The following is a 13,577-nucleotide window of genomic DNA, read 5'->3' as shown; positions in this document are numbered from 1 at the left end:
GGAGAGATTGAGAGGGAGTAAAAGAGTTCTAGCAAGTATAGAGAGCGTAAATTACACTAACAAAGCTACGAGATTAAACAATTCTAAGAGAAATGTTAAAATAATTGTATAGACATACCCGTTTACTGGGAAATCTATTTAAAATTTCTAACACAGATATTAAGTTAAGCTTTGTAAATAAATAAACACAAAACACTCGCACAAAATCACTGAAAAAATACAAAAACTCAGAACACAAAGGTAAACACAACTGTTCACAAGCGACGCTAAATCGTAAAAATAAAATCCTTAAACAGGATAGAAAGCCCTTCTGGAAGGATCGCATGATGGGCCCTGTAGTTACAGCAGTACGGCTTTGAATGTGGTGGCAGACGCCCCATCACGACAACCATTGCCAGAGACTCTTAGGGGCATGAAAGACATATCGGCAGAACCGACCAATGGCTGCAGCTGGATCAGGAGTATGTGCGAGAACATAAAAGCCCAACCACAAAAATACCCAGACTACGTTATGGAAGGCGAGTCGCACTATAGGCATATTCCACATAGAGCGGACAGTGAAGATGTGGTAGCTTGGAAACTGTGCGTCCCACAAGGTCTGAGACAAGCCGTACTACAAGAAAACCATGATTCCCCATCCGCTGGGCTTCTTGGAGGTAGTGTGAAGTGTGCCTGAAATACAAGCCCAATCAGCTTCAGGCTGCTCAGGTTCCAGAGAAACCATGAGCAACAATATGTGCGGATTTCGTCGGGCCACTGCCGAGGTCGAAGCACGGAAACCAGATGATACTTGTGTTAATCGAACGATTTTCCAAATGGACGGAACGCATAATATCAAGGTTCGGGGCCCCGAAGATAGTGATAACCGACAACGGAGTGCAGTTCACCAGCCGAGCCTTTAAAAGGTTTCTCAACGAAATGGGAATAAAGCAGCAATTAACTGCGCTTTACACGCCACAGGAAAACCCAACAAAACGGGCGAACCGTACGATAAAAACAATGATAGCTCAGTTCGCTGGATCGGACCAGAGTAGTGAACTAGTAGTGAACTCGAGCATATCTGAGTCAACTGGATACTCCCCAGCGTTTCTTACACAAGGGCGGGAACCATGTTTAAGAAACGCATTACACAAAAGGGAAACGTTAGGCCCGGGGAGGACCACAGCGACTCCAGACGAAAAGGCAGCTAAGTTAAAAGAAATCTTCGAAGTTGTACGTCGGAACATGGAAAAGGCGAAGGAGGCAGTGGAAGCCAGTAATAGGAGACGTAGTATGGGCAAAAAAGCACAATTTATCAAAAGCCGCAGAAGGCTTTGCGGCAAAACTGGCACCCGTACATAGTAATGGATTTCGTGTAGCCGGTCATTTGTAAGGTTAGTCACCAAAGGACCAAGAAGGAACACACAGTGCATGTAAGCGAACTAAAACTGCAGGAAACACACGGCACGGACGAGCTACAACATGCAGGCGACCCGGAGGATGTCAAACTATAGCATCAAGCATACGCCGGATTCTGTATAGTGACGAAACAAAGAACACCTGCCAATACAAGAATGGGGAAGGATGCATAGGGACCCCGACAACGAGGCAGACGGATTCGGCGTCGGGCATAAGCCCGATTAATTGATACGCCGCATAGATAAGGTGTACACGAAGAAAAGAAAGGACCCATACAACGAGGCAGTCCGATTCAGCGTCGGACATACGCCCAAATCATTGCATAAGAACCCTGACGATGCAGTCGCTGGTCAACACGCTGTTACAGTTTCGGACTTTCCCTGTTGCATTGACTGGTGACATCTGCAAGATGTATCGAAGTGTTCGCGTGGCTGAACCAGATAGTTATCTTCAATGTATTCTTTGGCGTGACTAACCGGGCCAGGAGGTGCAGGTATTCAAGCTTGATACCGTGACTTATGGAACTAAGCCTGCAGCCTTTTTATATGTTCGAACGATGTATTAATTGGCGAGATATGAGAAGAGCACATTTCCAATCGGTTATAAAATCATTTTGCGTGCCTTCTACGTTTGTGAGGAGTTAAATAACTCCGCACAATTAAAGCAAGGGGTGTGTATGATCACCAAGGAGGAGGACTTCCCTTTGCCAGATATGCGGCGACTTCGCCCGTAGTAACGGTAGGGCGACAATAGAGAAGGAAGACGTTAGAGCGGACATTGGGCTCTACCGTGGTGCCGTGCGCAGAGGGCGAAAGGTCGAACGGTAAAAACGTGGACTTTGAACAAGGAGGCAAGAAGACTCCGAGAATAACCGAGATACGTCGGTCTATATAAGCAGGCCGAGCTCTCGAAGCTTCATCAGCGAACAAGCAAACGAACGCGAGTGAACAACACAAGTCAAATCAACATTAGGAGCAAACAGAGCAGCTCCGAGTCAACAAGAAGCAAGATCGCTACATCGAGACGTTCGGGACTTAGAGTTGAAGTCTCCGAACTGAGAAACAGGTAGCTGAGGTCCTTAAGGCATCACGCGGCTAAGTACAGGCAGAGTGAACAAAAAGAGTCTTTCGACAAAGAACCGTGGAATCGGAAGGGAAGTTGTCTAGAACCAGCTGCCGTGCGAAAAGGATTGCCTTAACGAATTCCGGAGTACGCCTGAATCGTCAGGTGAGAATTGTGAAGGCCCTGTTGCGACTGACCCAGAAGGACGCGCGTCCGAACCACTGGTGTCTCGAGGGGCGTATGCGTCAAGAGCACAGTATTTCACCGCCAGAGTCCTACTAAGGCAGCTGACCGAATCCCGAGAGCCAAAGAACCCGCTGCACCTAGTCCTGCAAGAGCACGAATACAGCAGAGCCAGGATATCGCGGCGTGAGTAGAGCAAGGACATCGGAGACACGAAAAACGACAAGCGGTCAACGCAGACCCAGCAGCGAGCCAGCCATACTCCAACGTATTCAGTCTACGGCTAAGAGGCGAGGGCGGAAGCGTTCGTCGTGAACCTAGCGTCCTGCCTGAACCGTCATGTAGAAACTGTGTTGGCGTCTGGTGTGACCGGCCGGGACAGATTTAGATCCCTATCGGAAAGCTTATTTGCAACGGACTTAATAACGGAAAAATGATTTAAATATGAGCAAGTTATGTATATAAGTTACCAGGAAGAGATAACTTTACACAAATAAATTCAATGGTATTGAATTCACCAAAAAAAAACTCCTCAGACGGGAGGTTTGAATCAACTCCAATTAAGACTCCACCTCCCCGTCTAGAGGGACGGTCATACCTATATATGGTGTACTTACCTGGAAAAACTTCGGAGCTAAAGATCTCCGGCTTTAACCAGGTTTCTGTAAACACAATAATGTGAGATGCAAAGGAAAGGCTAACAGAATACAATTTAGTGAGCTTGCTACGCAAGCCTTTTGCATTCTGATAGGAAAGAAGGAGGTTAGAGTTAGTTTTTGAAGTTGAAATTGGTACACTGGTTTGGCCTCGACTAGGAAGTTTGACTCCCACGGACCCCTTCTTCTTTATCATAGCCTCGAATTATTTTACAACCATATTATCCGGCCAAAAGTCGCCCGAGCATATGGCTTCAAAAAGCTCGTTAGGGACAGTTATCTTGAAAGATGAAATGTCTCTAGCATAAGAAAACTTAAACTTTTCCACCTTTACACTATTACAATCATCTTTAGTTTTTATCTTGTATATAAGACAATACATCAGAAGATGTTTGATCAGGGGAAAGCCGAGAAACGAAAATTTGTTTCTTTAGTGGAACCACTGAAAGGGATTTTGGTGGAGCAGACATTGTTTCTGCAAAACCTTCCCTTGTGGTGGTGATGCTACATTCTGAGAGATAGGTGGATCCACTAATTGTGAAACCACTACGGACAAATCGGAATTCTTAGAAGTCCCTGGTTGCATGCATTCTGTTACGGATTGTTCGGATACCGAATCTTTTTTAGCTGCTGATCTTAGCAACATTTGAGGGTTTGCTGAAATCAGCTGCTGATCCGCCGGAATGCTCTGTTGTTCTTTTGATTTCGGTTGCGGGGTGTTCCCCTTTTGCTCCTTACCACCAGCGGCCTTTTTGCGCTTAATAGCTTACGACTATTAAACTGCGAGTCCAGCGCAGAGAGGAGATCATCAGCTCGGCGAAAACTATCTCTAGCAACTCAGAAACAGCTAATAAGCCCCATCAGGCCGCCTTTAGTTTGGCGCATAAACGATTTCATCTCGTTCGCAACCTCGACTTAAGCGTCACAACAAAACTGCAAATTGGGCCCCTTTGAGAGGTCATCACTTGTCCGGCCAGTAAAACCGGCGCACTTGGTGTGCACCATATTTTCACACAGCCAGCAAGTCATATTAGACTGGTCAGCCCTGATTACGAGGCTGCATTTTTTGCAGAAGCAGACTAAATTTTTATTATTCATTTTATTTATTGGAGCCACTGTACCAAGAAAACGAATTGAATTTATAAGCGAGCAGTTATAAGTACCGCAAAGGCGCAGAAACTGCACGCTTAGAACTTTCAAAGCAAAGAGAACAAAAGAGCGGGAGCGTAATTTAGTTAAAGTGCATGCACAAAAGAGAAACGGCGGGGATAAAAGAAAAGAAAACACAGATAAGAATTACGAAAACTAAAACAATTTATCAGTAATATTACAAGTGCACTCGCGAAGCGAACGGAGTTTAAATTTATGTTTGAATAACCGGAAGAAAATTAAAATTTTTTTGATAAAACCCACCGATGGGAATAAACGAAACAAAATACAAAATTCGAAGCGCAGAAAAAAAACACGACCGTTCACTTTGAAAGTCCAGTAGTCTAGTGAGATCCTCCTAACATTTTTTGAGTTATCACTAAACAGTTGGACGGTCACGTTTATATAAACTTGGTGGGACGAACAACACACATCTTCTGAGCTAGTCGCACGACATTCGTAGCGAGCAGGCAAACAAAATCAGTTTGTTACACGTTGAAGATCTGATCACAGGAGGCCAATCAACACAGGAAGTCCTTGTAATCACGTCTCAAACAACAAACTTGCTTGCACGAGGTGGCCTTAAGCTCAGGATGTGGTGTTCCAACGAGCGTGGTGTCCTTGATCCAATTCCTGACCAGGGAAAATAAACATTCCTGAAGTTTGACCATGGCAGCGACTTTACCAAGACACTGGGTCTTGCTTGGGACTCTGCAGCGGATGTCTATCTTTTTACTTTTTCTCCCATACAGGTCTCTCCAAAGCCATGTAAACGACTGGTGCTTTCCACAATTGCTCGGGAGTACGATCTGCTTGGTCTCATTGGTCCTGTGGTTGCCAAGGCCAATATCTTCCAGCAACAAGTTTGGAGAGAGAAGCTGGAGTGGGATGAGAGCTTTCCTGAGTCAGTCAACACATCATGGCTGAAGTTGCCATCTTACATGGGCCGTACTGAGCAAATCAAGTTTCCTCGATGTGCATTGCATCCAAATAGTGCTATGGAGATCCACGGATTCCGTGACGCTAACATCGACGCAAATGGAGGATGAATCGATCTCGTTTCAATAGCTGATGGCAAACGAAAAGTGCATCTATTTTGCTCAAAATCTCGTGTGGCACTTTCGAAGACTCTCACGGTATCCAAATTAGAGTTGTGCACTGCTTTATTACTGGCTCAACTGACGCGGGAGGTACGCAACATGAATCTCTTCGATTGCCCATTTTATTGCCACACTTTTGAATTCTTATACAAATTTGTTCACCGCATAAGACGTTCGGTCTCGACGTCGAAGATGTTAAAATGGGCACTCAGATGCTTATCAAAAGTATCCAAATGAGCAAACTGGCTAATAACTACTGGAGGCTGCATTCTAAGCGGCAAAATTAAATCGTCCTGCCCGTTGCCCTCACTTTCTCCATTCATCGATAACTTTGGTCTGATGTGAGTTGGTGGCAGACTACAAAATTTGGATTACAATGCGCAGCATCCTGTCATACTACCACGCCAGCATCCAGTTACACGTGCTATTACACTGGACTTGCCTTGAAAAAACTTGCATTCTGGTCCGCGAGCGCTGCTCGCTAACATGCGTCTTTAATTTTGGCCGATAGGTGGCCGTCATATGCTCCCGAGCTAAACCACAATTTTCTTAACATTTAATGGCTGACCTACCTAAGGATCGTTTAAATGCAACATCAACGTTCATGGTTGGTCAGGATCTTTCAACACAAGCGTTCTTGGGAGCATTGGAGCGGTTTATTCACACCAGAGATAAGCCTGCCCGGCTATGGTCAGATAATGCTACGAACTTCGTTGGAGCTAAAAACGACCTGGCTGAGCTGCAGAATTTCTGGCCCCCACATTCGAGCTATATAGGAATTCTGCCTGGAAGATTCAATTGAGTGGCGTTTTATTTCCTCCTCGTTCGCCTCACTTTAGAGGCCTCTGGGAGGCTGCTGTAAAATTTCATTTATATCGTTCTGTTGGCCCATCTTTATTATAGTTCGATGAATTGCGTAAACGTTTGAAGCGTTTGAAGTGCTAACTCCTGCACACTTTATTGGCACATTTGCGCTGGTGCTGTACTCTGAGCCTGACGTCACAAAGCTGAACTTCAACCGTTTGGACCGCTGGCCGAGAATTGCTTATTTTGAACAAATCTTCTGGTCACGGTGGCGTGAAGAGTATCTGACCTTGTTGCAGAAACGGTCAAAGTGGCGCATCTCCAAACCTGCGCTACAAATCAACGATGTCGTCCTGGTTCAAAACGAGAACTTGCCTCCTCTTAAATGGCCATTTACCAGGGTCATAGAATTGATGCCTGGACCTGATGGAGTTGCTCGTGTGGCAGTGATACGAACATGAACTGGAACCACCAGAGCTGTCCGCAAGTTGTGTGTGCTGCCGAAGCAAGATCTGGTTGAAAGCCCTGGTCTTTCGACATCGGGACATGACATTGGTGCCATTTAGAATAAACTTAGTGCATAATTAATTTCAAATTTCTGCGGTTTCATTTTATTTGGGCACCACCAAAGGTAGTTAGTGAAAAAGCTTACTGACCCAACAACTATTAACACTAACTTTTCAGCGTTTAGCTAACTGTCTGTACGACACACCTTTTCCGGTGCAGTAATTGTGCACAATTTTTTTGAGAACTTGCTCTTCAATTCTAGGCATTGTCGAAATTGTAAATATAAATAATAATAAAATATGTAAACAACGCAGAATTTATAAAGCTTTCAAACGCTACATTTCCCAGCACGATCGAAAGATCGCTTTTCGAGAAATTGGCGCTAAAAAGTGTGTTGTTTCTTTTCGGTACATTCCTTAAACTTGTGATCCTGATCAGGAATATTCTTTAAAAAAAAAAGAAAAACCCCTGCAAGTCTATAAAAAGAGGCAAGATTTCGATTTTGTACCTATTGTAATATATATGGGCAAGGTCGGGATGGGTTTTTATTATATATTTTTCTTACCGTAGTGAATGTGAATTCTCATCAAACAAACAATCATTTCCATAGCCCTTTTGTTGAGGTTTAAGATCCTGATTGTATATATTTCGCTCCGTATTTTGCATCTTTACTGCAACTGGCGCTGATCCTATATTTTCGTTGCATAATTTGGCTTTGTCTCCTGAGTTATGCTTAGATCTGGATCTTTTCATCCATCCACTTAGGGATATTTCCAGATTATAATCAGAGGGACAAGCTCTATTTTTTTTTTGATTTGACTTTAGCAACTTTGAAGTAGTGTTTAATTTTTGAACATCAGAACACACTGAACTTAAGCATTGCGATTTATTATGTAGTAATTTACTATTTTGATTATTTGGTGTAATTAATTCAACCATACTTGTTTGATTATGAACCATAAAATTGTTATCATTATTGCATATACTACTGACAGATGTTGAGTCAATACCAGGAGTGATTTCGTTATGTTGTTTAGAAATATGATTAGTCCCAGGCAAGTTTGTTGTCGGAATATTTTCCATACTGACGCTATTTTTAGTACCCATCTTCATAATGTCATTTTCCCGGAACGCTCTATTGGGTATTATATTAATTTCGTTATGCGAGGATAATTGCATATTATTATTATTATTAATTGCACGTTTATTTAACGTAGTAGTGGAACGTTTCAAATGTGCAGTCGACCTAGCAGTACCAAAGGAATCCGAATGTTGAATAAAATCAGGTTCATGATGTGCTCGTTGGTTTTCAAACAAATAATCGTCGCCACTATTTATATTTATCCCTGATAAACAAGTTTCTACACGTTCTGGGGTGCTTTCATTTGTTATTCCGAAGTTATGATTTGAATTAAGACTATTAAGTGGAGTTTTTAGCAAATGCTTATACTGTTCGAGTGCGGAAATTACGTCACTAGAAATTGCTGCTGCTGGACCCACGTGTTGATTATGAAGTAACTGCGGAACACTTAAGGGGCTACCCTTATTAGAGACGTTCAGTGCAGACGTAAAGATTGAGTTTGTACCAAAATTCGACGCTGCAAATACATTGGCTTTTAAGTACGAGTCCATTTCAGATAATTGATTTGACGAATATTTTTGAAAGTAATTTAAACCGTCAAAATAGTTTTGGTTGTGACCATAATTAAAATGCGGTATCAACGACGTAGATTGCAAACTGTAGTTCAATAGGGACTGCATCTGAAAGAGATAAAGTTATTAATGAAAACTAGTTAAAGCAACCGCAGTTTCACTTGTGCTCTGTATTTTTTCTTAAATACAAAATTTTAAAATGTGTATTTATTTTTCTTTAATCAATACGTCCCAAACTGTTTAATATCCGGGGTGTCTTCCAACCATTTTCACTTTAAAATAGCTAAATTTCAACCAAATGCAAACAAAAATTCGTATGTCCACCCAAAAAATCACCAATCTTTTTTAAACCGTATTTTATTACTACATTTTTTAAATTTTGAATGGGTTTGATTCCATTGACCACTATTTTTATATACATTTTACGCCGTCATGTGATTGGCATGAACAGGTGATCTCTGTTTTGCTTGAATTGTCACGAATCCAAGCAAAACTAATTTAAAACTTAAAATTAAAGCCGAAATGTATTCTTGCCAGAGGTTTATCAGTTATGTATTGTGGTTCTGCGACTAAGAAATGCAGCGCTTGCGCTTGGTTTCACTGGCCTGAAAATATATTGAAAAGCAATACAAAACATCGCGTACTTTGCATATAATAAGCCAAAGACGAAATATTGGTAAGTAATGGTGTATAAGAATGTTAAATCGTCTTCCCACAGAAATCCATCCGCCATCCGTTCATGGTCCATAAGGTTCCGAAAATTTCCTAGTTAGCTCCCCATCCAAATTTGACGGACTCTTTTTTGTGATAGTTAGGCGATATTTTTTTTTGGTGCAACTCTGAGTTCTTTTTCTTGACAGTGAAAACTGAAACATTCAGTACAAAAACGTAAACAATGATGACGGGGAACTTTTGAAAATGGAAGGCGCCAAAGCAAAAGGTATGAGCAATAAATGCTATTTATATTTGTCATAATTCATTGTTTTTAATTTTACAGTCGATACTACAGTACATGAATATGGTCCATCCCTAATGGAAGGGAATACTTTGTGAAGGTCTTAGATGTGGATGACATGGAAGCCTCTGCAACGGAAGTCAACGCTCAGGCAGCTGTGCGCCCCCTGCAAAGCCCGGTAAGGTGGACCACAAGGCCAAGATCTACAAGATATAGCGCTCTAGCAGAAAGGCTGAAGGAGCAGTGAGCGCAAAGCGAGATCATGTCATTGAATTGAGCTTGGCTGTCTGCCATCCTTGACATTAAAAATAAAATAAAATATGAAATTATAATAAAACTAAAAACAAAGCTATTCAGATCATGGATGTGCTGGAATCGGAGATTCACATTTGTCAAAAATGTCAACAGTTTCCAACGGATGGACTCTGTGGGAAGAGGATATTAATTATTTAATAACCACAATTTTCTTAAGGAAGCCCCAGTGTGAAATAATGTGCGTTGGGTAGAATGCGAAAATATGTGGGGGTGGAATTGGGCTATTACATGAAATTGTTACACAATATAAATATGTTACCCTTAAAGAATATTTGATTTTAAAAGATTTTATTTATCAGCGATGTCTTAGACCTGGTACATCTGTTGATTAACCTAAAAAATATATGTTCAACAATTATATTTATTATAATTATATATTTTTTTTATTATGCTTTGCTATCTATTGAATCTTCTTCTTTCGGATACTAACAATAAGTGTATCAAATCTTTAAGTAATCTAACTAACAGTCATATGACTGGTACTAAGTAATGCGGCCCTGATAATTATTGCTGGCTTGGAAGGTCGTTGCGTTGTGGGCGGGCTCTGCTGGAAACCCGACCAAGTGTTTTGCGAGATGATTTGGGTGTACGAAGAGTTTTTCTTTGTAGGTCGACTTTTGTTTGTCTATTGCTTCCTTTACTGCAAGAATGCCTAGGTCTCTGTGGATATTTTCGTTGCGAATAAACCAGGGTGTACCAGTGATAGTCCTCAGGATTTTCGATTGTGCGCGCTGTATGATGTCAATGATGCTGCTGCTCGCGTTCCCCCATAGCTGGGAGCCATATTGTAGTTCAGACGCAAGGGCGATCGAATGTTTAATATCCAGTGGAAGCTGCTGGCTTTTAGTTTTAGATGTACATAGTTTCTTGCATTCGACGCCGAGATACGTTACTTCGTTGATTTGGGGAATCGGCATACTATTGAAAGTGAGGGCATGTTTGCCTGTTGAGAGTAAACGTTATGTGTTTACATTTTTGTTCATTTATTTTAATACGACAATCATATAGCCCCCTCTCAACTACGATGAGGTGCCTGGCTGTTGTGTTGTTGCTCAGCTTGGGCTCCTCGAGCGAATTAGGATTGCAGTGTCGTCAGCGAACGTAGATGTTGTTAGCTGCTCGGTTGTAGTAATATCCGCTGTATATAAGATGAACAGAGTAGGCGCTTCCTTGCGTGACTCCAGCGGAAAGGGGTTCGCATCTGACTGGACTTTGATAGACGTGGCCTGAAGTAATTAGTTGCAAACCTTTCGTGAAAGTGGTGTTTGATGCGTACCCTGATTAGGATGCCGATTCCGCCGTGGGCTTTACCGTCTAAATGCGGTAAAAGGTGTAGCCTCTTATTTGGAAATTGTATTTGTTTGTGAGGTGCGTCTCTATCAGTGGCATAATATCGATATGATTTTCATTCAGGAACTGTGTTATTTCATGTTTGTGCCGGAAACGCCATTGACGTTCCACGTGGTTACTCGTAGATTTTCAATTAAATATTTGGACTGCTTTGCTGCAAGCGATTGTAACACCATGTTCTGGTTTTGAACCAGTGTTTGCATGGTCGTTTTCATGAAGGACATAAATTCCATCATACTTCGTTGCATTGTAACCATCATAGCTTCCAGTGGGCTTTGTGACTGTCCTGGGACCTGCTAAACGTTTCTTTGACTTTCAACATGAACGGTCGTGTTTTTTTTCTGCGCTCCGATTTTGTATTTTTGTTTCGTTTATCGGTGGGTTTTATCAAAACAATATGATGCTTCGTAATTAGGGCTGACCAGTCTAACATGACTTGCTGGCTGTCTGAAAACATGGTGCATACATAATGCGCTGGTTTTACTAGACGGACAAGTGAAAACCTTTCAATGGGGCCCAATTTGCAGTTCTGTTGTGACGCTTGTGTCAAGGTTGCGAACGAGATGAAATCGTTCATGGTTTTCGAGAAACAATGCCTGCTTCACCAAAATCCCTTTCAGGGGTTCCACTAAAAAAAGTTGAAAAAAGTTGAAGTTTTCTTATGCTAGAGACATTTTATCGTTCAAGATAACTGTCCCTAACGAGCTTTTTGAAGCCATATACTCGGGCGACTTTTGGCCGGATAATATGGTTGTAAAAGAGTTCGAGGCTAAGATAACGAAGAAGGGGCCCTTGGGAGTAAAATTTCCTAGTCGAGGCCAAACCAGTGTACCAATTTCAAAAAACTAACTTCTAACTTCTTTCCTATCAGAATGCAAGAGGTTAGCGTAGAAAACTCACTAAATTTTATTCCGAAAGCCTTTCCTTTGCATCTCATATTATTGTGTTTACAGAAACCTGCCGGAGATCTTTAGCTCCGAAGTTTTTTCACGTAAGTACATATTATATAGGTATGACCGTTTCTAGACGGGGAGGTGGAGTCTTAAATGGAGTTGATTCAAACCTCCCGTCCGAAGAGTTTTTTTTATGAATTTATTTGTGTAAAGTCATCGCTTCCTGGTAGCTCTATATATATAACGTGCCCATATAATCCGCCGTTGTCTGAACCTCCTGATTATTTAAATCACCTTTTCGTTATAAAGTCTGTTGCAAATAAGCTTTCCGATAGGGATCAGTTGGTAGTTCTAGGAGATTTTATTATACCTGGAGTTACCAGGTCCACTGAAGATGGATCGAATGTCTTACTACTTTTGGCACAGCATGATTTTATTGAGGGCCTGCTTGACATATCCTTATCTCAAGTAAACCATGTTCGAAATTCACTAGGTCGCCTACTTTATTTGTGTTTTGTATCAAATCCTAAAGGTGTGTTTCTGTCCAGAGTAGCACCACTCACGCAACCTAAAGATCCTTATCACCCAACAATCGAACTTTCATTTGACACGGGTAGAGTTATAGAAGAAAAAGGCAGAAAAATCATCTAAACGAATACATTGTTTTCGCAAGGCAGAGTTTCCGAGGCTTAATAATTTTATTTCTGGCTTTAATTGGTCTGATCTTTACTTATGAAATAATATGTCTAATGCAGTTAATGTTTTTTACACTGCAATAAACTCATTTTTGAGTTCCTGTGTTCCGTGGTACTATTCGTCAACTTCCAATAAATTTGTAAGGACTTTTCTTAGGCTGGGATAGACTTCAGTCCGGCCAGAGTCCTCTACAGTTAAATTTGTAGAAACACAGGAGACGAAACGGGACTGGGAGTTGCCGCCGGGATTTTGTTTACGGGATCACCTGCTCTGGGTCTCCACCTCTACGTGGCGTAGATCGCTCGGAGGCGTAATGTCAACTGGCCGACACCAATCAGCACCCGGGGTTAGCTTTTCCGGTCCGGCAAGCGTCCGTATTGCACAGAGAAAACCTCGGAAGCGCAATACGGGGACTTGTCCGACGCGAAGGAGCACGCGTACAGCCTCGTCGTCCGTGTTGCGTAGAGAAAAGAACCTCGGAAACGCAACACGAAAAACAGGGCCGTCACAAATTAACTCGAGAGGGATGTTCGACTGGGCCTGAGCGTGGGCGATCGGCGATAGCTTTTCCGGTCCGGCAAGCGTCCGTATTGCACAGAGAAAACCTCGGAAGCGCAATACGGGGACTTGTCCGACGCGAAGGAGCACGCGTACAGCCTCGTCGTCCGTGTTGCGTAGAGAAAAGAACCTCGGAAACGCAACACGAAAAACAGGCCGTCACAAATTAACTCGAGAGGGATGTTCGACTGGGCCTGAGCGTGGGCGATCGGCGATAGCTTTTCCGGTCCGGCAAGCGTCCGTATCGCACAGAGAAAGCCTCGGAAGCGCAATACGGTAACTTGTCCGACGTGAATAG

The 13,577-nt window shown here is 42.4% G+C and overlaps 1 protein-coding gene across 1 annotated transcript in view; it reads right to left on the bottom strand.

Annotated features, from left to right (window-relative positions):
- The window catches only part of LOC123037603 (putative uncharacterized protein DDB_G0282133), a 36,615-nt gene extending 28,001 nt beyond the window's left edge, over positions 1 to 8,614 (bottom strand). Inside the window, exon 1 of the mRNA XM_044459228.1 lies at positions 7,425 to 8,614. Coding sequence (XP_044315163.1) covers positions 7,425 to 8,491 — 1,067 coding nt within the window. The 5' untranslated portion in view covers positions 8,492 to 8,614. The remainder of the gene's footprint in view (positions 1 to 7,424) is intronic.
- Positions 8,615 to 13,577: the final 4,963 nt, after the last annotated feature.

Source organism: Drosophila rhopaloa, unplaced genomic scaffold, assembly GCF_018152115.1.
Source record: "Drosophila rhopaloa isolate 14029-0021.01 unplaced genomic scaffold, ASM1815211v1 contig_179, whole genome shotgun sequence".
NCBI classification, from domain to species: Eukaryota; Metazoa; Arthropoda; class Insecta; order Diptera; family Drosophilidae; genus Drosophila; species Drosophila rhopaloa.
Note: the sequence above shows the minus strand (reverse complement) of the source record. Positions and strands in the feature narration are given on the sequence as shown.